Below are 26,467 nucleotides of genomic sequence, written 5' to 3' on the forward strand. Positions count from 1 at the left end.
CCTTCACTACGAGTAATGAACCAAAAAGTGACAAGTAATGCCAACGGTTAAAAAAAGCTTAGGCCCCTCTCTTGCTTCATATCGTCAAAACAACAAGTACAACTAAGTTTCAAAAAACCGTGTATTGGAAACAATTATTAATATCTTGTGTTTTGAAATAAATTTTTTTTTGATTAAATAGAGGTACAAAACGTACCGTGATTCCAAATAAGGACCCCTTCGCAGTTTACTTCCTCAATATTTTGACCGTATTAGGAAACTTGCGACCACGCAAAACTGATGAAACATTACCACTAAAAACCTAGCAGTCAAAGACGATGCATTGATCTCATTAACTCACTAATCAAACACGTTTAACCAACTCTATTCACCCGCTCAAAAGAGATTCTAAACTCGTGTTTAACATAAGGATCAGCACCCAGCAATCTTGACCATGCTCTCAACTTAGGACCATTGTAGCAAAAGAGAGTTGGAATCATAATCGAGAGGACCGTAATAAAAGCCAAGATGTGCCCCCACGCTATTGGAAATTTCTTAGTTGCAAGATTTTTAAACAATAGTCTTCTTGGATCTTTCAATCAAAAGTTAATACTTTCAAAGCTCAGCTTGAAGCTGTACTCTCATCAAATTTATGCACTTTCTAAGGTGGACAGTATCCCAACATTTCAAAACTTCTGAGCTTTGGCTGCTTAGTAAATGAGTTTATCATAGCCATCCAACTGAATTAAGTAACTCCGAGATTCTATGCCGGACATTTTCTTAAACGTTTAAATATATGAGTGCATATAAAACGTCAGCTCCCAGACACCATTCCTCTCCTAGAGGTAACATATTCCTCAGGTGTCAAACCCTTCGATATGCTCATTTATTGCAAAAAAAAAATTTTGGCTTGCATAGATGATTAAGACCCTAATATACATATTACTGGAAGTGGAGTCTTACCATATAAAAGATGATAGATGGACCTATTAACGAATTGCTCTTCAGAACTTAATTAAAAGAGTAACTTAGTAAGTTGATAGTGTCTAATTCAATAAGCTCGAAAAGAGGTCATATATGAAAGAATGAATATGTTGCTTCTAAGGCATTACTCATGTTGTTGGTGACATCTTGGGTTGTGAAATACAATTTTTATTTGATTTAACAGGGAAAAGCAAAACGTAGCGTAACTCCGAATAAGGACCCTTCGCTACTACATCTTCGAGCCGAGCATTTTTACCGTATTAGGAAATTTGCGACCACACAATCCTAATGGAATATTAACACCATAAAATAATTCAAGACTATCCATTGATCTTTTAACTAATTATTTAAATACGTTTGTTTATTCGACTCTATTTACTCGCTCAAAAAAAAGGAAAAAGCATAAACTTGTGATTAAAAATAGGATCAGAATTCAGCAGAATTCAGCAGAATCAAGCATATCTTGATCTTACTCTCAGCTTAGATCCGCTGCAGTATAAGGGAGTTAGAATTAAAATCCAGCATATCTTGATCTTGCTCTCAACTTAGGGCCGTTGTAGTAAAAAAGAGTTGGAATCAAAATCATGAGGACCGAAATAAAAGCCAAGATACATGTGCCCCACGCTATTGGAAATTTCTTAGTTGCAAGATTGTTAAACAATGCATCACCAAAAAGAGGAAAACACCCTGCGATTACCGAACGGAACAAGTCATTACCTGCGAAGACTGATGCCAAATATCTATAAAAAGACGCACCCAAGTAATTAAATAAAGTTTGGAAGATAATGAAAGCACCGACTGCAAATACCATTGCCCCGATCAAAGGACCAATCCAGTGTAAATCTGGAGAGGCTGTCCACGCAAAAATGAAAAGGCCGATCGGCATCATAATACTTCCGAAGATTGCACTTGGAAGGAAAACTTCTGGAGCAACTTCCACTCCATTAAATATTTGTTTTGTAAACCTTTGATATATAATAGGAATATAAATAGCAGCACCAAGTAAAACACCGATGATTATACTAACATATGACACTCCCATTTCGACCAAGGTAAAATGATGAACTTGATAGAAAACGATCGGATAAGCCTCAAACCATAAATAAAGGATAGAATAGACCAATGCAATGTAAATATTAATCAATAATACGACGGGCTCTGCAAAAGAAATTTCAATTGGCCTCCATAAAGTGTCAACGATAATTTCATGAGTTGTCATTCCTTTAATCTCAATCTCTCCATCGCTCGTGATATTTTCATTCCCAGTTATTTTTCTTAATCTCTTTGCCTTACGGTACAAAAGAGTTTTTCCAAAAGTTTCGGGCAAACATAAACCCAAAATTCCAAAGCAAGTACCAGAAACGATACACATGAACCAGAAAGTCCATCTCCAACCTCCTTTCACTGTTAAAATCGAACCGAATAAAGGACCTAATGAGGGACCGAAGACTGCACCAATGGACCAGCAAGCAATACCAACAGGCATATATGGGACAGTAATAATATCGCCCACAGAAGCACCACCGGTAGCCAAGGCCGGTGAGGCAAAAAACCCACTGATGAATCTCAAAATGCACAATCCTGCTATATTATCTACCAATGCAGTTGGTATTTGTAAGATGAAAAATAAAAATAAAGTTATCATATAGATAGACGTACGACCAAAAGCTGCATTTTCCGACAAAGGCAGCAAAACCATCGGCCCTATACCATAGCCAATAACGAATAAAGATAAAGGTAATGTCGCAACAACCCTTCCTATCTGAAATCTTTCCATTATTTCTTCAATACCTGGGGTGTACACAGCAGATGCCATATAAACTGACACAGTCAAAAACATAATTTCACCAATGAAAAATGCTTTTTGGTAGAAGGGCCAATTGTATGGATTCTCAGGATCATCCTCACCATCCCACTCTGCTAATATAATATCAGGCTTTTCGGAAGCTTCTGAATCACTTTCTTCCCTGTCAACTTCCGTGTCTTTCTTAGCCTTCTCACTTAACGATGACTGTGATTGTGTTGCAGTTCTATCTTCGGGCAAATATTTCGCCGGAATAACGTATCCAGGTTTCTCCTCAGGGTGTTGAAAAAGCTTCTTACCAGACAAATGGTAGGCAATTCTCCCATAAAAACTATCTCTAAAGAATCTGTAATGCATTATAAATAAAAGAAGATATGTACACCTAAGAGGATAGTTTTTCAATAATCTTTTTAGATAATTCGAATCAAAAGATATCGCTTCTTGCTGCTTCCAAAATTCAGCTTAGAGCCACGGCATCCCATCATATTTATATATTTTTGGAAAATAATCGTACCTGTTTGCCATTTCAAATCTTCTGAGCTATAGCCGCTTAGTAAATGAGTTTTTATCACTAACTACGTTAACCGAATTAAGTAACTCCGAGATAATGAACGGTCAGTTTCCTAAAACGTTTACTCCGAAAAGTGGCTATTCTATTCTTTCTAGAAATGCGAAGCAACAATAGCTAAGCAAGAGACTCACTTCTCTAGCTAGATACAAAAGGACGCTTCGGGGCACTTCACATCTCCTCGATTAGAAATAAGATATTGGGCAGATGTCAGACTATTCAGTATTCTCGTACGGCTATATTACTTTTACGTTCGCAAGCGATGACATAAGCTAAGCCTACATATGTTTTATATATATAAATAGTACTAGAAGCGCAGGGCTGGATCAAAGATGATATGTCAACGTATTTACGAATGCCGTTCGGTACTTAATTAGAAAGCGTATTTAACAAACTGATAGCTTCCAGCCCAATTCGTCGCATATATCTACCCAATCCATGCATAAGTCCCCTGTGGGGTTCTTGCGCCATGATATGGCTATGACGTCCCACAATCTCTTTATGTTTCCTACGTGGTAGACGTCGCAAAATCTTTGTAAAATTTCAGACATTGTTCTTCTATCATAACTCTTACAACATGACATACCACAGATGAGTAACGCCATTTTCAATGAGCTTGCGACAGACGTTTTTAATAAGGATTCTATTAGGGTTAGTGAGGTTACCACCAAACTTTGTACCTCACTTGATTTCGGCTGCGTCTGTTTGATGTAAAGAAGCGCATAAATTTTACATACGGATTGATAAAGCCCAAAAAGTTCCAAATGGTGCTTTGATTCTTCAGGCTCTAATAATGATAATTGAACTTCATTAGGCGTGCAATTTTCAATGCTTCTATTTAACTCATTGTACTTCGATTCGACATTCTTGAAATGTAGTAGTCGTTGACGGATTAGATCTGGGTCCCTAATTTCGAATGAATCGAGCATTGAATCTATATGTTGCCTCAGTTTTTTCAAATTAGCACTTGTATTCATTATTTCTCCCAATAACAAGAATATAGGCTGTATACAGCCTTGATTAGGATCGACCCCATAGTCTGGCTTATCCAACAATTTATTTGTACTGAAAATGTCATTATACATCTTCATAGAACACGAAGTTCCGTTCGAAAGTGTCATTGAAGACATAATATCATGGAACTGAAAATTTGAAACGAGCCATTTAACGTCATTAGAGTATTGAAAGTCTTGTAGAAGTTTTGATATCCCCCCATATTGCCTTAATAGATTAGCGCATTGGTTAAAAAGCGAATACCACTCCAGAGTATCACCAGAGCTTACATGAATACCAATAGCGATCAAATAATAGCAAAATATGACAAAGTAGCTATATTTATCATTTTTGTCAAGACCAATGAAAGTCATATTAATCATGGAAGTCGCTCTGCTCAAATACTGCGAAACTAAGGCACTTTCAGGACCCTCCGAAAACACACAACCCCAGGCTGCCAATGCATTCAGTATTGATTCGTCGCTAGCGGACATTGCAAAGAAAGTCTTTAGAAAATAGTTAGATGAGGCGGGTGAAACACATAACATTTTTGCAACTCTTTTCTCGAAGTATTCCAAAAAGCCTAACCCTCGGTCATCTAGGTAAATAGAAAAAGTCGAAGAAGGAGGTTTGATAAGTGAGGGTATTAATGTGTCAAAGTCAAACGAAGCTGGGGTAGTTATTTCATCTGCATTCTTTACCAATTCGAATGGATTAAGACTAAGGGCCAGATCTCCAAGGTCTTCTAAAATTTGGGACCCAGTATCTTGAATATATGGAGAAGTTTGCAAATGAGAAATATAAGGCAGCTTTGATTTGTCTATCGTAGTCTTTGCGACGATGCCTGAAGAATTTCTAGTTGTATTTTTTGAAAATTTCGGATCCTGTTCAAGTCCCAGGGGTATATACTCTTTGATTTGCCATGTACATTCAGCACCCTTGTCTTTGCAAAAACCACATATGGGATGCCTTTCATCGCATTTTCTTCTTCTCTTCTTACAGTTAACACAACCTGCTCTGGATCTTTCTATCGCTGGACTCTTTCTTATCGAAGTAGAGCGCAGCTTTACAGGTTCACAGTGACGAATCAGATTTTTCTTTTCTCTAGATGTATTCGTGTCTCCAAGATCAAAGACAGAGTACATATAATTCCGTAGCTGTTTTCAGATTGAAGTGTAATTACATACTTATCTAATTCTCGATAAAAGTAAACCGAGATAAATCGATGATCATTTCACAAATATATTTCCTTACATACAAACCCTATAAAGACCACGGAAATATTAAGTTTTATAATGCTAAAATATAAGCAAAAAAGATACTATTTAACTATTTTCAAGTCCAACAAGGATTTTATGATTTCTCCTGATTGATATTAAATTTCCCTTCATTTGAGGTAAGAAGAGTCAATCACGCTCTTCCCATGTACTTCACGACCTATCAAAAAAAAAAACACTCGATATTCAAGATAGGCTAATTATATCCAAAAGCGTATGAGCAGTAATTTATTACCGTAGGCTCCCGCATATCATGCCATCAACCTTCGTCTTCATCTTCATCTTCAATATCTGTCTCTAAGTCACACATTGATCTACAATTAGGACAATAAAACTGAGGGTAGCTTTTTATAATGATGGGACGGATACATTTATAATGCCAAGAATGAGAGCACGGACTGATGAATAATGCTTGACATGGTTCAAGTTTTAATAAACAGATAGCACACTCAGATAACTCGTCCTTAGCAGCTGCATTTCCTGTTAATGGGTTCATAAGTCCGTCATTAGAAATTTGTAGATTCTTTAGTTTTTTATGGATCTCCAAGTTAAATTGATTAACCTTTCTCTGCCAGCTTTTATTAAACTCACATCTCATTTTAACACATCTATAAAACTCCTCAGTTCCTCCCCGATAATCCATACCTAGTTGGATAATGTCGCCATCTATTAATGGCATCAATGTCAGCTCCTGGGAAGCCTGCGACAACCTTATGTGATTCAAAAATGTACCTGAAGAAGACCTACAATCTTTTAAGAACCATTGGCCATCTTCATTACATTGAAATAATGCATGGGTTCTTGAGACAACTTTACTTTTAAAAACGATAGGAGCTGATGACCCCTGAGGCGCGTGTGCTGCTGCCTTATTTTTTTCTGTGTAACGCCCAATCGATATCTTAGAATTCTGCTTAACTTTCCTAATCACGGGCGCAAAATATAGACCTGAAGCTGAGGATGAATGATCTATTAGAGGAGTCAATCTGACTGAAAAGTATCCATCCTTATCCATTCCATTGAATGGTCTTGTAGACTCATCCAAATTGTCTTCTGAGACTTGTGTTGTAGGTAATCCCATGGCATCTTCAGCTTGATTTGTCAGGGGCGGAATGTTCTCATTACTTGATGGCTCCAGTTCACTACCACTTGAGGTTGACATGTTATTATTTGCTTCTTCGTGTTCCTCCACCGTAGGTGCCGACTCTCCATTATTTGTCATAGTATAGTTACTCAAATTTGCAATGGTAGGACTATTGGACATAAAAGCATGAGGGTTGGCAGAAGGTGATGGAGGCTGATGTGTGCCATTCAGTGGATTACCTCTAATAGAATTTGTAAAAGAACTTAAAAAGTTTAATCCGAAAGATGATCTCCTGGGAGGATGCGTGACTTGGGGAGGAGGCGCTGGCACAGCTGTAGACGACGCTGGAACAGTCGTTGATACAGCTCGCATAGGGCCATTACTATTAGTCCTTATATTTTCTGGCATGTCATTATTGACCTCGCTCCTATTCTCTACACCAGAGTCCTGATTGTTTATTTGGGGGCCACTTGTGCTACTTGCTCCACTGAAACCGTTGCCGTCGCTGTTTTCTAAAGCCAGCATATGCTCTAAAGCTGGAGAACCAGGTGCACTTGATAATGGTGATGCTATTGGAGACCCTTTATTGGATCTAGTATTTATCCGAATTCCCCCTGGCATTTGTTCAAGCAAAGGATCGGCCATTTCTCAGTTGTTGCTGATTAATTCCTTATGTTACTCCAACGAAATCCTTCAAGAAGAGAACTGTACCACTCCGTCAACTGATGGGAGTTCTAGTTTCAGGATTATTTTTCTCTTGCTTGTGGTCTTCTAAATGTATACTCACCACTAGACATAAATAAGGGGATGGTCGTTTAATGTGTGCTCGACTACTAATAAACGTGATCAGAGGTGGGAATACACAAACTTCCCCAAACGTTTATTGAAGTGTTTTAAAAAACTCAGAAAGAATGGAACGATAGAGGCTAAGATACCTCTTGAGTCTATGTCGATAATTTCTTGAATGAACCTCTTTAGATTGGTACTACTTACAAATTCCTAGTCGGTACTGTTACCAGCATTTTCTTACAAAATTTGACACGAGATTACTGAGTATTTACCTTTTTCCTAAAAGTCGCCACTACACCTCCTAATGTGAAACCACTCAGGAGAAAACACCCAAAAGACACAAAATGAGAAATGTAGTAATAAAAGAAATACAACATCTTCAAGCGATAGATAAAGAATAGATTATACAAGTTGTAATGATTAATCATTGATGATCTGTCAAAGGCACCAGCTAGCTGTCGCCGGAAATTAGACGGAGAAGAAGATCTTGTAGTTGCTCTCTACCGCGAGGACTTTTCCATATAAGGTGTTGACTTTCTTTGGCGATTACCCACTCGAATGCCTTACTACTAAGCTTCGTTAATGATCTTTGCCATTTCCCCCAATTTGAAGATCTTTTTATGACATAATCTGAAGATATGACACCTAATGGAACATTACTGATATCTGCACCTTTAAGTTCGTTATAGGATAAAATAGATGATGTTATCTGTTCTTGAAGCCGAGCTCTGATATACTTCGACAGGTGATACATATCGCGACCAAATATTCGAGAATTAGAGGAATATCTCTTGGGATGGAAAAACCAATGAATGCTTGTTGTTATTCCTAGCGGTGATACAAGCCCTTTAAGCCATAGCTTGAACCCAGTTGCAGTATCCATTAGTTCCAATATGTTTTTGAATACATTTTTCCCCTCATTCTTATGCCCTGCAAATGGCCGCTTTCTCAATAAATCTTCATGCCAACTATCAACTAATAGAATCGAGTGAATTCTTCCCGGATTTCTTGACGCAAACATTCTAGAATATAGACCACCTATATCAAAGCCAACTAAAGAATAGGGTCCCTCGATTTTTTCCTTTCTCAATGCTTCAGCTAAGTGCTCAGTGATCAAGCTAATGGATACAGGCGATGGAGCGCTATCAGAAAAGCCATATCCTGGTCTATCCCATATGCAATATCTGTCGAGTTTATTCAATTGATATAATTCCTCGACCCATTCTTGAAATTCTTCCGAAGATGTAAGCTGTCCTCCTTCTAAGAGGACAATGGGTTGACTCGAAGCGTTATACGAAAGGTCTCCGTAGCAAGAGAGATGAACTTTAAGCTCATTATCTTGAACTGAAACCATTTTGCCCCATGGCTTCTCATGTGAATCAAAAGACTGTAACCAAATACTCAAACTAATATCCCAAATAACCCACAATAAAAACACTTTAGCAATTATTTTTAAAAACATAACCAAAAGCTCCGATACGGATCTCCTTTTCTCCACTCTTCCCGTGAACCTTATCTCTTGATACCTCCTTCCTGACTCAATTTTGAAGTCAATGTAACAGTTGAACAAATTATTTAACAATGTCCATAAAAGAATGAAGAAACCAAAAAAACCGAATTGACCCCTAATGTAGGGAACACTCAAAACAACAATAATGTCAATTGCTATCAATGTCGAGCTCACATAACCTAGCAACCTCTCATAGTAAGCAGGGACAACGAAGCACCATAGGGTTATCAAGCAACTAAAAATATTTAATAACATCAAATCCATTTCCAAAAATGACCTTCCTCTATTATTGAAACCTGGTATGGCAATGAAATCCGACAAGAGAATTCCGAAGAATATAAAAGTGTTGAAAATTACCAAACTAACTAGTACAAACCTGAGAACCTTTACATATTTTAAATTAAGAGGTGACACCTTAGGATCGTCAGGGTCCAAAAATTGCGGCTGCCTTTCTATCAATGGTTCTCTTTCAAGGTCAGAGCTACTTGCTTCTGTATTACTCGATACTCTTGCGTGAGAAGGAGATACTGAATGATCAGCTTCATGCTCAGCATCAGCATCACCTTCAACCTCGTTTTGACTTGTCGATTGATAAGTTGACATAGTATATTAAATTTCCTTCAGGAACCTTTAATTTAATAGATGTTGCGTAAGAGCTCCCTATACCTATTACACTCAGCTATTCCTAACAGTATAAATAGTCCACAAAATAATAATCAAACCTTTTGACTTGGAATTGTGAGACTATAATACAATTCCTTTCTGGAGCAGCAAACTTAAAGTTGTACCTAGAATTCATGACTTGCGAAAACGACTGAACTGCAAAAGGAAGATAAACCAAAATCACGTGGCCATTGACCGGAACTGAATGAATGTTATCGTCTTTAAGTCACAGTGGATTGATTATACATCCTTCATTTACTTCATTGACTCAAAGTGAGAGATGAAATCGGGTATCATATCTATACCCACTGCATCTACGTCTGATGGCACAACATATTATTACATATCTGTAAAACTTCCGCTTAGAACTTACACTGTACGGAGAAGATACTCAGAGTTCCAAGATTTGTTGTATCATTTGTGTGACGAGCTAGGAATTAGTCAAGCGGACTTTCCCTACCAACTCCCACGGAAAACTTTGTTTTTTAAGAATAATACTTCTACTATAGAGACTAGAAGAGTTCAATTAGAAGAATTTTTAAACTTAATAGTCACTGATTCGACCATGCAAAATTGTTCAGAAACGCTCGAGTTTTTACAACTGCCAGCCCATTTCAAATTCAGTGCTGGCATCTTCAGATATGCTGGGCAAGGTGATTTGGATCTAAATGTGGATGAAAGTCTGATAAACAAAGATAACTGGTTAGAACTTTTGAGAATGTTAAGATCCAAAGTTGAAAGTTTGACAACTGAGTGTGCTAATAAGCCAACAGTTAACAATAAAATAATGGTGCATGAAACAATTCGCAAATTATTAAGACCTGTGTATCAAAAGCTACTGAATTCATTAAATTCATTAAAATCTGGTATATCACGGGGTGAATTATCAAGGAGGGAAGTTCTTCTCAGAGAGGTTGAAAATGACTTGAACTCTTTGGATTCCATTATTTCTTCTGGTAAGAAGAATTCAGAAAGTGAAAGCAAGGAAAAATTTGGAAGAAGGATCCTTGGTGCAGCTCCTCGTGAAACTAATGACACACTTCCTTTAAATAATAAGGAATTGCTTCAAAATCAGATTCAGATACAAAAAAATCAAGACAATGAATTGCTTGAATTGAGAAAAATAATTGCCAGGCAAAGAGAAATCGGGGAAATTATTCATGACGAAGTAGAGCAGCAAAATGATATGCTAGAGGCCCTTCATGATCACGTAGATGCATCGGCTGATAAATTGAGCGAAGCAAGAAGGAAGGCAAAAAAAATCTTATAGAAGACTGGAGAGAATTCAGTACCAATACATTATTTGTCATCCCTCTTATCTTGAATAACTTTTGTTAGTCGTTTAATGGTGGGTCATATACAGGCAATATAGGGGAAGTATGTGACTTTAGATTGTAATATTTTCTTCCTAACTTTTTTGACACATTATTGAAAAAAGTGATGTTCTCAGGTATCTCGGCTAATTGGTCCATATTATTCAAGTTGATTACAGTATTAAGGTCACCTTCTAGCAGTTGAAGCTTTCTAATTGCGTCTGATGAATTCAAGTTTCTTTCGTTATATGAACCTGATAAGGTATCATTGATCTTCCAAAATCCTCCAACATTGTTGAAAAAATTTGCAATACCGATTCTTCTTGGTGGGTAGGCTCTTCCACAATTTTCTAAATCAAAAATGCTAGGAAAATATTGAGTATAGAACCAAATAGCTACGCTAGTTCCGATAAGAAACCCACCTAAGACATCTCTGAGAAAATGTCTATGGTCACTTATGCGAGAGCATGATACTATCCATGCTACCATGATCGGAATAATAGCTATGAGGATTTTGAAAGAGATACCCCTCTGATCAAGCACTTGAAGCTTTGCCGCAATATTCAAACTAGATACCACCATCCCACAGAATACTGTTGACAGGTGTCCACTTGGAAAGGATCTAAAGCCTTCTCTGAGTATATGAGTATTGATATTTGCACAAATGTCCACGGTAGATAAGTGGATGTCATCTTCATCGGTTCCTTCAACGGGCTCGCACCTCGATAACATATCGGGCCTCGGGAGGCCACAGATATTCTTCAAAATACATGTTATCATTAATTGAGTTCCCATCGCACCACATAGGCAAGTCAACCCTATGAATATATCCCATAATTGTCTAGGCTTTGATAGTGTCCTACCACTAAATATTGAACAGGCAAGAAATTGAAATACTGGAAAACCGGCTGCGATCCATATAAGCAAATTAATTGGTATCACTGTTTCATCCTCTGCTTTGTATGAGTTCATCAATGATATATCATGTGTCAGAAACTCATGATATCTCGGTGGTATTACTGTTCCATACAACATAAATATTAGAAGTATACTAATGTAAATTAACCAGTCCAACAAATATGAGTATAATGATAAGGCAGATACTTCATGCCCCCTATAATGGAGAACCAGATCGCTGATGTAGAACCGCATATTAGAACACTAGTCTCTTCAATATCTATCGAGAGTTATCGTGTGACGCTGAAGGGTATAAAACCTATTGCCGCAAATAGCACCAGTTATTTGCGGGTAACTCTTGCGAAATTTTGAGTTCGAGTAAAATTCTTTCTCAAAACGAACTTTTTAGTTTAGAGAAGATAGAAAGCAAAATACATTGCAGAAAGATTTGAATGTAAGTAACATGATTGTCTTCGACTGAATGTTTTTTGGATGATGAGAAAGATTTCGCCTATTTTCGATTACAAATGAGAATGCAAGAAATATACACCAAGATCTACGCTGACTAAACTTCAAACATTTAGAAGAAATATTCAAAAGCTAAACTTTAAAGATTCAGGGATACTAACTTTTCAGATATAATTCAGGATATTCACGCCTCAAGACTTGTCCCCACTTCTTAATGCCTTCATCTATTTCAGATTCACTTAAATAGCTGACCGCTAAACGAACACAATTTCTTCCCCATCCCTTGGTGTCTCCGTGAACTTCAAAATGTTTCCCAGAAGCTAAAATGACATTTTCTTTTTCCAATTTATCCACAACTTTGTCATGATCAATTTCTCCAGGAATGGAGACCCATAAAAAGTAACCCCCATCTCCTCCAACGATTATTGTTGAATCCGGTAAATACTCTCCTATTGATGCCTTTAAAACATTGACTCTTTTTGCGTACACATCTTTTAAGTTTTTCACAATTGCTTCCAAGGTTCCTGTTTGAATAAGGTTCTGTACGACATAGGAAGCCAACTGGGCGGGAGTTCCTCCAGATTTGTTTGCACCCGTATTTGCTAACTGTTGAGCAAGCTTCGGAGTCGGTGTCTCTTGCCATCCGACTCTTAGTCCTGGAGCACTAATTTTTGAGAATGTAGCATTGGAGATCGAGTTGCCGTAAGTCTTGTAGCTTGGTAATGTATCTTCGTCCAAATAATTAATTCTAGGTACTATATCTTCAGCCCCTGTGTAATTGAGTAGGTCATATACGTCATCACTGATAATTAGCATGTCATATTGCCTAGCTAATTCAAGGAGCCTAAGTCGAGTTTTTACGGAGTAAGTCAAGCCTCCAGGATTTGAATACGTCGGCACCACATAAATTACGAATCGATAAAGTTTTCTCTTGGATCTTAGAGGGTCAGAAAGTACATTTATTTCTTTTCCATCACTTTCCTCAAGGGTTTCACTGTACAACTTCAAACATTCCTCAAGCTTTTCTAAATCTATGTCATACTCTTTATTTGGAGTTTCTTCTATAGCTGTCAACTTACCTTCAAATCCAAAATCAATGAATGTATTATTTATTAAAAAGTATGTCGGCGATACAATGAAGCCTCTCTTGGTAATAGTAGGGACATCAGTAACTGAAGCTAGAATGTTTGCAATTCCATATGATGCACCTGATGTCAAGTTTATTTTATCTGGTCCCGAACCGGTACGATGAAATAATTTATTATTCCATTGACTAATTGTTGTTCGAACATCAATGTTTCCTGGATCTGTTCCATAGTTTAATGGTGATCTATTTAATGGGTTTTCCTCGGCACTTAGATAGTCGGTATCCATTAAAACACTCCTATATGCCTCAGATATTTCCCCTGAAGGAAGCAACTCTACAGACGGATGCCCTTTAAAGAAGTTGATCTTTTTCATTTCACTTCAAGGCTTGCAATACACTATGTAGAACCTATTTCCTTGCAATGCCATTTTTATACATACGAAAGACTTCACAAAAGCACGTGACAATTTGTTCATGATGCCTTAGTTTAAAGAGTAAGACTGCCACAACAATAATCTATAAGGTAGCTATTACTGTACGGCGCAAGTTTTTATATTCTTTGCAGCTAAAGCCTTCATTTGCAGTGGTCTTCAGGTCTTCGTTAATCGATAGTGCGCTAAATTATATTCTTCAACAAAATTGAATAGAAATTACGGTAAGCTAAGCAAGAACAACGTTAGGTAGAGCATTTGGATCTTCATTTGTGGTTCAAACTAGGAAAATGAGTTCATATTCTAGCTTGCTGGCTTCCCAACAACCTGGTGCAATATTAAAACTTGGTTTCAATTTAGATAATGAAAGTAATTGATTACATAATCTTGTGACTTGAAAATCAAATTTTATGGGCCAATGAACTGTCAACTAAATTTTAATAACAAGAAGGTTTGATCGTCTTGATAGCACCAGAGTATTACAAGATGCCCACCGCAGCTGGTTTCATATTAAGTACCTTTCTTGGGGTTGTCGCCAGAAGGTTGCAAGTTTCAATTGTAGGTAAGAACTATCCAAGGTCTTGGACTAGAGTGACGGGATATGCCTTATCTGCTGGATTATTTACAGGTGTTTACTTAATCGCTGATCACTTTATTGATAATAATAGGAGGCTTTTAGATAGAAGATTGGCACTTTTGCAAGAACAGAGAGCAAAGAAGGATGCATTCTTTGAATTTGAGCAAGAACCGGATCACAGACTTACTGCCTCTAAGAGAGGTAAGTTCTTCTCATTATTTGATAGATATGGGGCTAGTTACAAGTGATTGAAATTATCTATGTGCGGTTGAGGTTAAAAGTGGAAAAATATCAATGTGTCGTAACTTTTGCATAGATGTACGTAACATAATCATTCTGAAATGAAATATACTATATAATGTCCTGTCATTTACTTTTCATGTAAAAGCTTATTCAAACTTCAATATCTTCCTCTTCCTTAGCCTTGTTAAAGACTCCATCTTCATCTTCCTCGCCATCCTCTTTATCTTCTCCATCAACATCCGAAGCAGCATTGCTGTTGTATTCTTCTTCAACATCACTTTCTTCTCCGGCTGCACCTTGGTAATCACCATCGTCTTCTTCGTCTTCGTCATCTTCCGCTCCTTCTGCTCGAAGAACCCCATTTTCAGCACCAGCTGTTGTTGAAGGTTCCTTAATTTTCTCTCTTAGTTTATCGTCAAAAGAATTATCGTTAATATTTTGTGCTTTTATGAAATTATCAATAACTTGGAAAAAGCTTTGATCTATCATACTGAATTCAACACTTTTTTCCTCATCCTTTTCGTCCATGACGCTAATAATAAGACTGAAGGTATTTCTAGTTATGTTGCTATAGGAAGCACTTTTTATATTTGAGGCTTTGTAAAGTAAAACTGGTTTTTTAAAACCATATATCAAATAAGACTCGTTGAATTGGTTTGATTTTAAAAACATTAATGCTCCCTCTTTAGAGCCTTTATGGGCATCAATCAAAATAAAATTGTCCTCTTCAGATGAGTCGACTGACAAAGCAAGTCCACTGTCAGTATTTAAAGTATACTTGTTGAAAAATAAGCTATTGCAAGGAAGGTAATTAATGATGTTTATTCCACATAATCTGAATTGGCGCTGAAAATAATCGATTATTCTCTCTTGCACTGGATTAAGATTCAAATTATTCGTCTCAGAACTCTGGTTCAATTGATCATCGATGTTTGCAGGAAGCTTCCCTGACTTCATCATTTGCTTCTTAATTATGTCCAAATTGATTTGACATATTATGGGATCATTTTTGACAGGATCTTCAGCGAAGGTATCATTTATCCAGAAAAATAATGACACCGTGCTTTTCTTTTGAGGATTAGTGGAATTGCCCAAGATAGGTATTATGAGGCATAACTTTATGGAGCTTCTTAGGTCAGTTAAAGACATCAAAGGAACGTTCGTAGCGGGATTGGCAATTGATAATACAGGTGTCGGCTGATTATTTTGTTCTATCAAATGAAAAACTAGATTCAACTTCTTACGGACAGGAGATTGAAAAGACACTTGAGGAATCTCAAATATAACTTCATCTGGCCCGATTTCTCGGTCCCCAGTTGTTATCGCGTCCTTTGAGTCTGATTCAAGCTTTCTTTTCTTTCCTTCAGGCTCGTCTTTTCTCAAATAAGCGTACAACTTGTTCAAAATATCTAAGTTCGAGCTGTTTTGTGAGATCAAAGTCTTGATCTCTTGTCTGAGGTCATCAGGTAGAGACAGTATCCACTCTGACATGTCGAATGTTAGCCTTGATAAAACAAAACATCAGTTTCGCAAAAAAAAAAAACCACATGTTTTGATATATGCAAAATATGGTACATAAATCTTTCATATAATTCTGCTCATATCTATGCGTAGCAAATGAATAATCTAAGTAAGGGAGGGAAACGGCAAACAGACAACCTTACTGTTACTGAAGTTAGGGATGTGATTGGTCCCAACCATAATCTGTTGGAGAAGGGTCCCGTCGAATCTGACACATTATTTCAATCTTTAATGCACAAGAATTCATTGACTTTGAACGTATTACCTTCTTTATTAAAAGATCTTTATCGTCATGAATCTAGCTTGCAGTCGCTCAAATCTTATATTGAAGACCAGATTTCATGTCAAACAAATAAGACCGAAAGGACGCGGTTGGAGAACTTGCAAAATCAACTTATAGGACTTTCAAGTCAGCTTCTAGAGTCCACAGATGTACCGGTGATCGATGAAAACAAATCAATTATTTTGACGCTTATGTATGGAAGTACCTTTACTGAATGCTTGAAAATCTTAGATGGGCGCCGCATTCACTTCCATGTTTGTGATGAAAACAATAGCAGGGATGAACAAGAAGTCGTTAAATCATACTTGCAAAACTTAGTGTTGCTAGAAGCCACTGAAGAAAATCTTATTTGCATCAAGGTCAAGAACTACGATGTTGAAAGAGAGGAGCCTATTAGAAACACGAGACCTGGAAATTCTTTGATTAATAGTCTGGAATATTTTGAGCTTAGAAGACTAGTTGAAAACGCTGGACTCATATTTGATAAAACAGGATCACTTGCCATTCCTCCTGTTTCTTTGAAAAGCAGACAAGTAGATAAAAGCGATGAGACAACATCCCCACAGTCATTCAAGAGATATAAACGCAATAATCAAGGTGAATATACGCAAGACCACGCAGTTGACTTGAGCGCTTGGTATTGCTCATGTGATGACTATCAAAGATATTATACATCTAGCATTCCGGATGAGCTGGAACTAAACATGCTAAGTTATCAAGAATTGACTGCAAAATATACTACTTTAGCATCGGGGGAGGACATCATAGATAAATTGTTAGAACGTTCTACAGTTAAACACTTAGACCCCATTCCTATCTGTTCTCATATCCTTGCTGTACTCATCATTGCATATAATCCTAAAGAATGCAGGAGCTACTCTATTGCCAAATGTTAAAGGTCTTGGGGGTGTGTGACATTTAACAAATAAAAAAATGCCGCTTATGTAATCCCCAAATTATTCAAATTTTTTCCTGTCGTTTGGCCACTAGGGCGAACGTCAATGACAAAAAGAATTATCTACTCTGATTTATAACCAGTTAAACAGATATTTGATAACAAATACATACTTGGAGCTTTTATAGATTCACTTTTAAGCTACATCGAAATTAGAGAGATTTCTTGCACTTAAAATTAGTAACAAGGTTTGAATTATAAAACTTTCTCAGAGATTATAAGAGATCAGAATAGATCCAAGTTAGAGAAAGAAACTCTAGGATTAAAGAAATTCCATGTTCAATTGATCATTTATGTCTACGTCATCGTCATCTAACGCTTCAGCCAATACAGGACCCAATCGCTTCCGTGGGGATGCAGCTAGCTTTTCACCTAGTGCACACTCGCCAAGTGTCATCAACCAACAAATTCTTCAGCAGCAGATACAGCAGCAACAGCTCTATTCTCAATACATGTATGCAAACGGAGGTTCTATGATACCGAATCAGTTTTATCAGTACATGCCGCAATATGTGATGCCGAATAGTCCAACAGGAGCAGCTTTCCATCCTGAGATGGCAGCAGCCGCTTATTACCCATACAATGGATATCTGATGCCACCTCCTCAGCTAGCCTACAAGCAGCATTTTGTGCCTAATATGAACGGTAATATGAACTTTAATCAAAGGCCAAGGAGTGGCAATCTTAAGAGAAACACAAGTAAGTCAACAAGTCCTGCTAATCGGGCTTTAGGTTCGACCAGCCCTCAAAACATAACGACAGATAATTCTGGTCGATCAACACCTCTTTCAAATGCTGCAGAAAAGAAGGAAAAGAATTTGGATAATCAGCACCAGCAACAAAATGAAACAATTAAGAGAGCTAACGAAAATGATGAACCCACTATAATAAATAATAACGAAGAAAAAGACTTAAACGACGATGTGCAATTAACTTCAACCAAGAATGCAAATGATAAGATCCCATTTTCATGTCCATTATTTTTTAATTCCAATAGTAAAGAGTTTTCAGAGCATCACGAATCGGAGATTCAAAATAGAAAAGCATTGAATGAAGCAAAATATGAAAGGTTGAGAAATTTGGTCAAAAGGCAAGTCGATTATGATAAGGGCCTTTTAATTGCCACAAGTAACGTACAAATTGTCAACTATAACTCTAACACTGTAACTATCACCAATCAAAAATTTAATCCAAATGACGATGAAAAACGTAATGACTATGTTTCTATTAGTGGTATTGAAGCAACATCATTTACACCAAAATCAAATAATTGGGCATCTGTTTTACAATCAGCGCCTGTTAAGAAACCTATCGCAAAGCAGAAAACTAGTTCAACAACTCTGGGTTCAAGTGTGGTGGCTTCAACTTCTTTGAATAACCAAGTTCCTAAAACAGTTTCGCCCTTACTAAAGGGGTCTTCTAATAATACCAATTTTGATATGAATGGAGGTATGGAACAGGCATACCCCTTGGGTGTGCTTCTCTTGAAAATTATGCTTGATCCAAGTTATTCGGTGTTGAATTCTGAGGTTACGTGCCCCGAATTCAAAGTCCAGCCGCGAGGCTTGACTAACACTGGAAACATTTGTTACATGAATTCGATATTGCAGATTTTATTGTTTTGTGAACCATTCAACAAGCTTTTGAAGATGATCGAATGTAGATCTATCGGATCTCTCAATCAAGTGTCAACAACTCCATTATTGGATGCTACCATTAAATTTTTCAATGAATTTTTAAGCAAATCAGGAGCAAGTAAGCCATTATCACCAGAACACTTTTATTTAAATTTAATTGCACATAAGAAATTTCAACATTTGAAGTGGGGACAACAAGAAGATGCTGAGGAATTCTTAGGGTATTATTTAGATGGCTTAAACGAAGAGCTTTTACATGCTCTTAAACTGTTAACTACTCCCACTGTTGACGAGCTTATTCAAAGCTATTCGAATAGCATCAATGACCCTGTCAAATTAAAGCAGTTAAGGTCGGAAATCAAAAACACAATGAAACTAGTCAAGAAGGCTGATGATGTTCCTAAGACAAATGAATCAAATGAAAACGACTGGTCTGAAGTGGGCTCGAATAATAAAAAGATAAGCATAAAGAGAACAGTAGAGGTTGAGCCCACGCCAATCGCCAACATATTTGGAGGTCAATTCAAATCTGTTTTGACCATTCCAAAGTCAGCAAATCAACAAGAAAAGTCAATAACTATGGACCCGTTTCAAAATATACAACTTGATATTTCAGGATCAAGTTCGATTGAAGAGGCATTCACGAAAATGAATCATTCGGAACAAATAACGTTCAATAAGTCCAACAAAGAAATATTAATTAGCAAGCAAACATTTATTGACAAGACACCAAATGTTTTGATAATTCATTTGAAAAGATTCAGCTATCTAAAGGACAAAGATACCAAAATAGAGAAAATCAAGAAGAAAGTCACTTATGGGCATCATTTGACTCTTCCTCCTGAGATTCTATCGACTCCTAATCTGTCTAATTATAGATTGTTCGGTGTAGTGTATCACCACGGCTCTAGTGCTGAAGGTGGACATTATACATGTGATGTATTACGAAGCTCTAATTTCAGGGAAGACGACGGAAGTGAAAGTGGCAAGCAAGAAGAATGGATTAGAATCGATGATACAAGCATTAGCACCATAGGAGAAGACGATGCCTTGGATGGAGGAAGCGAAGAAAACACAAAAAATGCATACATATTATTTTATCAGAAGACAAAGGAGGCATAAGGCTTAAAGAGGGAAGCTTAATTTCAACGAGGTTGAGATTATTAGCATGAATGACAATAACCATAAGAGATACCTGAGTGCAAATTCTTGGTTATGGATTGTCTTCAAGCGATGGCAGATGCAATAAATAGAATCATTTTCTTGCACGTATAATAAGGCACATTTCATTTGTCCTGTTAGCTAACTGTAGATGTAGATTACAACTGGAATTTATTTAATTTCATATTGATGGAGTAGGATCACATTATTAGAACTAAGGGCATACGACCATAGGGATTTTCGATAGAAGGTAAAATATACCGGTCGGCCCAGTCCGATTCGTAACCATGAAAATCCTTCCCGATACTTCCACTTTTAAGATTGTTCCTGAAACAGAACCTCACATACCTACATTAACTTACACCATATAGATATTACTAAAATATCTCCTACATTATAATTGATTAACACTCAGTGTATATTAAATTATTAGTTCTGTATCTAAAATACAGTCGAAAAAATATTACGACATATGAGAACTTCAAAAGATATCCATTCGCCAGTCCCTTAGCGCTGTATCAAAAAAATCAGGACACCGCTTACCTTAGAGCGGTGCGGCCCATGAAAACATGCTTAACGAAATTAAAAATCCAGAGCTATTAATTAGCTTAGAAGAGAGCAGCAGCAACAGCGGCAACACCTGCAACAGCACCAACACCGAATTTAGCAGCAGCACCTTCAGCGGTGGAGACAGCAGCAACAGTGGAAGAAGCAACAGAACCTTCAGCTTCGGAAGTTGGAGCAGCGGTACCAGTACATTTTTCTTCAGTACAAGTAGCAGTCTCAGTGGCAGTGAGGCTCTCAGTGGTGGTATAGGTGGTTGGGATGGTGCATGGACCAGTGATGGTCAAGGTGGTAGCTTCAGTGACAGTGATAGTCTTGTTGTTAACAACAACTGAAGTTGGACCTGGGCAGTAGGTGGTGAAGTCAGTGACAACAACGTCAGTGGTAACAGTGACGTTAGCAGCAGAGACGGCAGCAGCCAAAGCGGAAGTAGCTAAGATCTTTGAGAATTGCATTGTGTTTTAGCGAATGACTGTTGTATTCCTTAAATTATAACGTGAAAGGGATAGAAAATATAAACTCCCAGATAAATTCAGGGTGAAGGGGCCCCTTATATACATATTCCTGGCGGAACTGTTCTTGAGATATGGAAAGGCGCCAGAGAAGGGAAAAATTTTCCCAATACCGTATTGGGAATTCCGAGCATAACCTTCTCTTCATCGCAGAATATTCTCGCTGTAAAAGGCAGTCCACCTTCCCGATACGTCGTCCTAAATCTATAAATAGATCTCATGTTGTCGATGCCTTCAGAGACGGCACGTGTGTGACCTTATATTTGCAGACATTTCTTCCAGAAGGAACTTTATTCAGGTTCGGATGTGTCTATGTCGGCACAAGGGGTGAGCCCGGATATACATATTGGGAGAAATTCGAATAAAAACAAAGCGCGTAAAGGAGCGATGGTGGCGCAGAAGGCGGTTTCGGGAGGAATATAAGACGTCTGATGCATCTGTTATGCAATGAAACCGGGGTTGCCTTGCTAGTCGGTAGTCGGTGGTAAATTTTGGTTAGAATGAAAACATTGGTCGTCCAAGTTAGCTTTTCGACTGTTGTTACTGGACATCCTCACGAGTAGCGAGTGGGGGCAAGATATGAAAAGATAATAGCAGAATTAGTAGTGGATTTGTTTATTAGAAGTGGAGGGGGGCGAAAACGAGGAGATAATTCACGACAAGGTCGGAGGAGAGCGACATACCGCGAACAATTACCTGAGCAAAGCGCATTGGCTTATTAACCTATGGTAACAATAATTGAACAATTATCACGATGTAATACTGAACTTAGTTCACTTGATCAGATTGATTATTCAAAATAAAAAGAACTAATGTATTATTTCAACTGAATCTCGATAATGCCCCTCTCGTTTCTCTCCGCGGTCCCAACATAGTTAATTCGGTCTCAGATTCGGGAATTCTTCTGGGAGATTTGGGAATGCGACTTTTGGCTTGCTAATGCTTATTTAGGGGTGATTAACAGTAGTTAAAGCGGATTTGGTGGTCTGAAGAGATCTGCAGGGAGAGCTAACTGGGTTTCCAGCATCACCAAAGTAGTAATAATAAAGGGCAAACAAGTCGCAGAAGCATAGTAGCCAGCGATATTTGTATAGCTGCGAGTGCACGAGGTAAACAATCCTGTTTTCAGTCAGCAATCAAGGGCTCGTATTGATGTAGGGACTGATTTATTATTTTCTTGGCCGCTAGCAAAATAATGAGAACCCATGAGCATGTTTCATGTCAGTTAATAATCTTTTCGACTCAGTCCTAGAATGGGAGGTTCTGTTACAGGGTAGAAAAATCAAGTGAGACGGCAATAGCAACGCAGAGACTTAAACATAATCTTTTTATAGAATATTGCTACACATTTGAGGTCCATCTCTTCAATCCATTGAACTCGTCGAGACACTCCGGGTTACTCTAATCATAATAGTTTATAGGTTTAGCTTAACTTTTATTAGAATTACATTGCTGATTTTATCATGTGCCAAACCATCTGGCCTGATACACCTAAAATCATTAATGAATTGAAGAAATTCATACTCATTATTGATAGAAATGAAATCAAAAATTAAAAGATCCACACTTCCCCATGAGAGAGGAAGTTGGCGAAGCTCCTCACAGCGTAGTGCAATGCAAATAAAGAGCTACGGCTACAAGACTACTTGATCTCCTGTAACATCTCGAGGTAAGTATGAAGAAAGGAAAGTACAATAAATCTTCGATTTATGTGCGAAGCATGTTTCTTTTATAGTCCTTTGGTAGTGTGCGAGTCAATTTTTCTGCTGATTTAGCTGCAAAGTATGGTAACTAGTAAAGTAGTATAGAGGAAGATTTGCTAAGGAGACTTCATTCATTGTTTTATTCTTTTATTACTTAAGAACTGTTTGCGAACTTGATGTCTCATCATTTCTTACATGATATTTTATTTAAATAAAAGTTATGCTAAATATTCCAATATGTTGCGTATTGTGTAGTAATTAATTAAATTATTGTTGCTGAGCTAAGTACATATTAGAACAACCAGGATTTCTAACTAAAAAAAAATCGCCCTTGTAATCTGCTCTTACTAAACACAATCCAGTATCTGCACCATAATCCAAGTTGAAAGCTCCGCTTGTTACAAAGCCGATTAAATCAACTAACAATGGTTTTACGATTTCCTGTTTCTGCGTCATATAACTCTTCACAGACGCATTCGAGACGGCATAGAGTCTAGCATTATCTCTTATTATTCCACGATTTAGCACCTTGAGAGAAATATGAACAACAGGAAGTTTTGGTAAACTTGATGTATCTGTTAGAGTATAGCTTCCATCAACAAACGCCCTATGAAATGGCCTGGTTAGATCCAAAAGTTCGATTGGAATAGCATCTTCCTCTCTTTTGGCTTTAATCAACTGCACGAGATCGTTTACTGTATTTATATTTCTTGTACCATTTTCATTATAATCGCTGTATTCATCAGTAGTTTTGAGTTCCTTGTTTACCAGTTTCAAGCCGAATATTAACAATTGTAAGAATGACCAATCGCACTTGAAAGGATTGATGCCATTTTCGAAGATTTCGTATTTTTGTTGCTTGCTCTTTGGTAACCGTTTGTAGGATTCCTCATTGAGTCTCCCTAATGTTTGATTATAAACCCATCCATCTTTTAAATAGGGCAAATCATTAGGAAATGTCGGCAGCAACTTCTCGAAGTTAAATTGCCTTCGTTGTCTGAGTCCCCCAACCTTTAAATGTGCGATTTTAACAAGTTTAAACCATAAAGGCATTAACCAAAACCAAGGTAGGATTAACAACCAGCTTCCCGAGCTCCCTTTCGTGATCAAAACTGGGATTCTAACTGGATCATGCTCAAGTAAATTTTCGTTTGGATTTGATTTAGCAAAGCCATAATTTAATTTCTTAAGGGATAACTGATTGGCATAAGTTTCATTTCTCTTTTTATTATCAAGAAGTTCCATCAAGGACTGAGAATTCACCAAATCCGACTCCGTTATTTTAATGATCAAATCATTCACGCTAGTAAAGGACGTATTAGCCTTAGGCTCGACCGGGTTTTTCCAAAACCTAGGATCATCCACGTAGAAGCTAAATGTAGTACCAACAGGAACCGAGTCACTATCACTCAAATGTGACAATATGTACCATACTTGATACGGGATACTATCATACTTATATGGATCTAAATGCAAAACCTTGGAAAGTGAGTTCAAGGCTGTAGGGCCGCATATCTCTATACTCGCTAATGAATATCTGCAATCATAAATTAAATCAATTTGAGGATGGATTTGCAGTTTGAGATATTCGAATAGCATTTCATAAATTGAAGGAAATACTCTTATCAATATCTTCTTCAAACTAAAATTAGAAATTATCAATCCCTTTCCGATTACCAACCCGTCAACGAAAATCAAATCATCATAGCTTTTCGAGCCTTGAAGAAACTTGCGAGGCAAGGTCACTTTATATTTTGTTAGGCTCAATAGAATATTTTGATACCTATCGGTATCTTCAATTTGAAGAATTAATGTATTATAATATGACATGTCGCTTAGTACCGAACCACTTTTCTTGGCCCTGTTCATCAGTCTAAAACACTTCTGAGTGGGCGTAAGCGGTATCTGAAAATTGTGCTGCTTAATCATATGAAATCTCTTTGCATGCCAGATATGAGAAGGTAGCCATACGAACTCAAATTGCCTTTTAAAATATTTCAAGTTCCCTTTTGGTCTACTAGCAAGATTATTAATTCCCGTATTATCGTATGAGCCAACACAGTTATTCAACTTGGTTGGTGCCTCGTCATTGAGATCTTTCATATACTTGTTGATTAATGCTATTCTGTATCTTAAGCGTAAATTTTTGCCTAAGGCTTCCTCTGGTGGCAAATGCTTGGAGAGTTTTAGCTTAGAGCCCAACCTTAAAAGCTTTTTGGACATTCTAAGCTTATAAAGGTTTCTTCCTCGTAAATGATGAGACTTAGGGTTTACACCATGTACTGCATTTTTCATTTCTCTTATCGCTCTGCTTCTTAACCGTTTTGGGATTCTCTTTACATTATGCGAGGCTGCCCTACGTCTCAAAGTCCTAGGCAAGCTTTGGAAGACTCTGTTGGAAGAAGCTCGTTTGGTATTCAATTGTGATAGCTCAAATGATTTAATCTCATAAGATCTTGATTTCAAAAATTCTGGAATACTTAATTTCTCATTATCCACAAAACTTGAATCGACTAGTTGAGTTCGAATGGCCCGACTATTGTATAGTCTTGATTTTTTAGAATTATCAGGTTTTTTATGCATTCCAATTTAGTTAGAATAATATAATATTAAAAGAATATCTTGTTTAACGTATTTTAGGTATTTTCTCAGTTCGTAAAAATTATTACATTTTGCAATATTATAGTATTTAAACAGCAAAAGATGGAATATCTTACATTAAGTCTAATAATAGCTTACACTATATAAAGTTGGAAGATGAGTATGTTCCTTTTGCCATTCTGCAAGAATACTTACCATTTGATCCTCTAAAAGTACATCAGATTCGTCATCATAGTCTTCCTTTTTTTTCTGCTTGAAATCATGTATCATATTAATAAGTTTCAAGATACCCTTACCACCAATCATTGCATTCTCATTGTCATCTTTGATATCTACATTCACAACATGAACTATTTCTTTTACGTCGTCCGCATCGTCCTTAGAATACATTCGATACATTAGGTCATCAAGGACGCTATCGAAACACCTCTCTTCACAAGTTATTACTATATCAAATTTCCCGGCATACGCATTTGTTTGCCATTTCTCAGGAGCCCTCTTAACTCTCATGTTTCTTTCTTCCATGTGTATTAAGCCGTTAGACTCATACATTTTGTGACAACTCTGTGAGCTTAAATCTTTATATATTTCTTCGTAAGGCGTACCAAATTCATACACATTCGGTTTGTCTATAGATGGCCCAGGAAGTCTAACAGCTGAACCAGTTCCAAATGATTGAACATCATAGCCAGCATCTCTTAGTTGCTTATGGCATTCCATAGACCTATTATTATTGGATGCACACACAGTACATATTTTCATGGAATCCTTCATGGCTACACTTTGCCCCCGTAGATGATACCACAATAGATGCAGTTGATTAAGTTATTTACTCTGAAAATATCGAATATTATAAGAGAATCAAT

At 37.2% G+C, this 26,467-nt stretch overlaps 14 protein-coding genes across 14 annotated transcripts; 4 read left to right on the plus strand and 10 right to left on the minus strand.

Moving 5' to 3' along the window:
- Positions 1-1,474: 1,474 nt before the first annotated feature.
- Positions 1,475-3,124, minus strand: MDR1 (Mdr1p; the record flags this gene model as incomplete). Its single annotated transcript, XM_062953095.1, has 1 exon — positions 1,475-3,124. The coding sequence occupies one exon, from the start codon at positions 3,122-3,124 to the stop codon at positions 1,475-1,477; it is 1,650 nt and encodes a 549-aa protein (XP_062809932.1).
- A 597-nt stretch (positions 3,125-3,721) lies between these two features.
- UGA33 (Uga33p) lies at positions 3,722-5,473 on the minus strand (the record flags this gene model as incomplete). The annotated part of the gene is made up of 1 exon (XM_062953096.1): positions 3,722-5,473. The coding sequence occupies one exon, from the start codon at positions 5,471-5,473 to the stop codon at positions 3,722-3,724; it is 1,752 nt and encodes a 583-aa protein (XP_062809933.1).
- Positions 5,474-5,864: 391 nt separating this feature from the next.
- PRCAT00003191001 (ubiquitin-conjugating protein) lies at positions 5,865-7,331 on the minus strand (the record flags this gene model as incomplete). The annotated part of the gene is made up of 1 exon (XM_062953097.1): positions 5,865-7,331. One exon carries the CDS (start codon positions 7,329-7,331, stop codon positions 5,865-5,867), a length of 1,467 nt encoding a protein of 488 aa, XP_062809934.1.
- Positions 7,332-7,926: 595 nt separating this feature from the next.
- On the minus strand, positions 7,927-9,588 carry PRCAT00003192001 (uncharacterized protein; the record flags this gene model as incomplete). Its single annotated transcript, XM_062953098.1, has 1 exon — positions 7,927-9,588. The coding sequence occupies one exon, from the start codon at positions 9,586-9,588 to the stop codon at positions 7,927-7,929; it is 1,662 nt and encodes a 553-aa protein (XP_062809935.1).
- A 340-nt stretch (positions 9,589-9,928) lies between these two features.
- Positions 9,929-10,918, plus strand: PRCAT00003193001 (uncharacterized protein; the record flags this gene model as incomplete). Its single annotated transcript, XM_062953100.1, has 1 exon — positions 9,929-10,918. The coding sequence occupies one exon, from the start codon at positions 9,929-9,931 to the stop codon at positions 10,916-10,918; it is 990 nt and encodes a 329-aa protein (XP_062809936.1).
- A 64-nt stretch (positions 10,919-10,982) lies between these two features.
- On the minus strand, positions 10,983-12,113 carry PRCAT00003194001 (uncharacterized protein; the record flags this gene model as incomplete). Its single annotated transcript, XM_062953101.1, has 1 exon — positions 10,983-12,113. One exon carries the CDS (start codon positions 12,111-12,113, stop codon positions 10,983-10,985), a length of 1,131 nt encoding a protein of 376 aa, XP_062809937.1.
- A 369-nt stretch (positions 12,114-12,482) lies between these two features.
- PRCAT00003195001 (2-aminoadipate transaminase) lies at positions 12,483-13,787 on the minus strand (the record flags this gene model as incomplete). Its single annotated transcript, XM_062953102.1, has 1 exon — positions 12,483-13,787. One exon carries the CDS (start codon positions 13,785-13,787, stop codon positions 12,483-12,485), a length of 1,305 nt encoding a protein of 434 aa, XP_062809938.1.
- Positions 13,788-14,330: 543 nt separating this feature from the next.
- Positions 14,331-14,669, plus strand: PRCAT00003196001 (uncharacterized protein; the record flags this gene model as incomplete). Its single annotated transcript, XM_062953103.1, has 1 exon — positions 14,331-14,669. The coding sequence occupies one exon, from the start codon at positions 14,331-14,333 to the stop codon at positions 14,667-14,669; it is 339 nt and encodes a 112-aa protein (XP_062809939.1).
- A 145-nt stretch (positions 14,670-14,814) lies between these two features.
- Positions 14,815-16,155, minus strand: PRCAT00003197001 (uncharacterized protein; the record flags this gene model as incomplete). Its single annotated transcript, XM_062953104.1, has 1 exon — positions 14,815-16,155. One exon carries the CDS (start codon positions 16,153-16,155, stop codon positions 14,815-14,817), a length of 1,341 nt encoding a protein of 446 aa, XP_062809940.1.
- Positions 16,156-16,281: 126 nt separating this feature from the next.
- Positions 16,282-17,364, plus strand: PRCAT00003198001 (uncharacterized protein; the record flags this gene model as incomplete). The annotated part of the gene is made up of 1 exon (XM_062953105.1): positions 16,282-17,364. One exon carries the CDS (start codon positions 16,282-16,284, stop codon positions 17,362-17,364), a length of 1,083 nt encoding a protein of 360 aa, XP_062809941.1.
- A 352-nt stretch (positions 17,365-17,716) lies between these two features.
- On the plus strand, positions 17,717-20,182 carry PRCAT00003199001 (mRNA-binding ubiquitin-specific protease; the record flags this gene model as incomplete). The annotated part of the gene is made up of 1 exon (XM_062953106.1): positions 17,717-20,182. One exon carries the CDS (start codon positions 17,717-17,719, stop codon positions 20,180-20,182), a length of 2,466 nt encoding a protein of 821 aa, XP_062809942.1.
- Positions 20,183-20,829: 647 nt separating this feature from the next.
- PGA48 (Pga48p) lies at positions 20,830-21,240 on the minus strand (the record flags this gene model as incomplete). Its single annotated transcript, XM_062953107.1, has 1 exon — positions 20,830-21,240. The coding sequence occupies one exon, from the start codon at positions 21,238-21,240 to the stop codon at positions 20,830-20,832; it is 411 nt and encodes a 136-aa protein (XP_062809943.1).
- Positions 21,241-23,267: 2,027 nt separating this feature from the next.
- Positions 23,268-25,583, minus strand: PRCAT00003201001 (ribonuclease P/MRP protein subunit; the record flags this gene model as incomplete). Its single annotated transcript, XM_062953108.1, has 1 exon — positions 23,268-25,583. The coding sequence occupies one exon, from the start codon at positions 25,581-25,583 to the stop codon at positions 23,268-23,270; it is 2,316 nt and encodes a 771-aa protein (XP_062809944.1).
- A 141-nt stretch (positions 25,584-25,724) lies between these two features.
- SSU72 (RNA polymerase II subunit A C-terminal domain phosphatase) lies at positions 25,725-26,375 on the minus strand (the record flags this gene model as incomplete). Its single annotated transcript, XM_062953109.1, has 1 exon — positions 25,725-26,375. One exon carries the CDS (start codon positions 26,373-26,375, stop codon positions 25,725-25,727), a length of 651 nt encoding a protein of 216 aa, XP_062809945.1.
- Between the last annotated feature and the right edge of the window lie 92 nt (positions 26,376-26,467).

The sequence above is a fragment of the Priceomyces carsonii genome (genome assembly GCF_900007245.1).
Source record: "Priceomyces carsonii strain CBS4050 genome assembly, scaffold: Debaryomyces_carsonii_scaffold_3, whole genome shotgun sequence".
Classification (NCBI taxonomy): domain Eukaryota; kingdom Fungi; phylum Ascomycota; class Pichiomycetes; order Serinales; family Debaryomycetaceae; genus Priceomyces; species Priceomyces carsonii.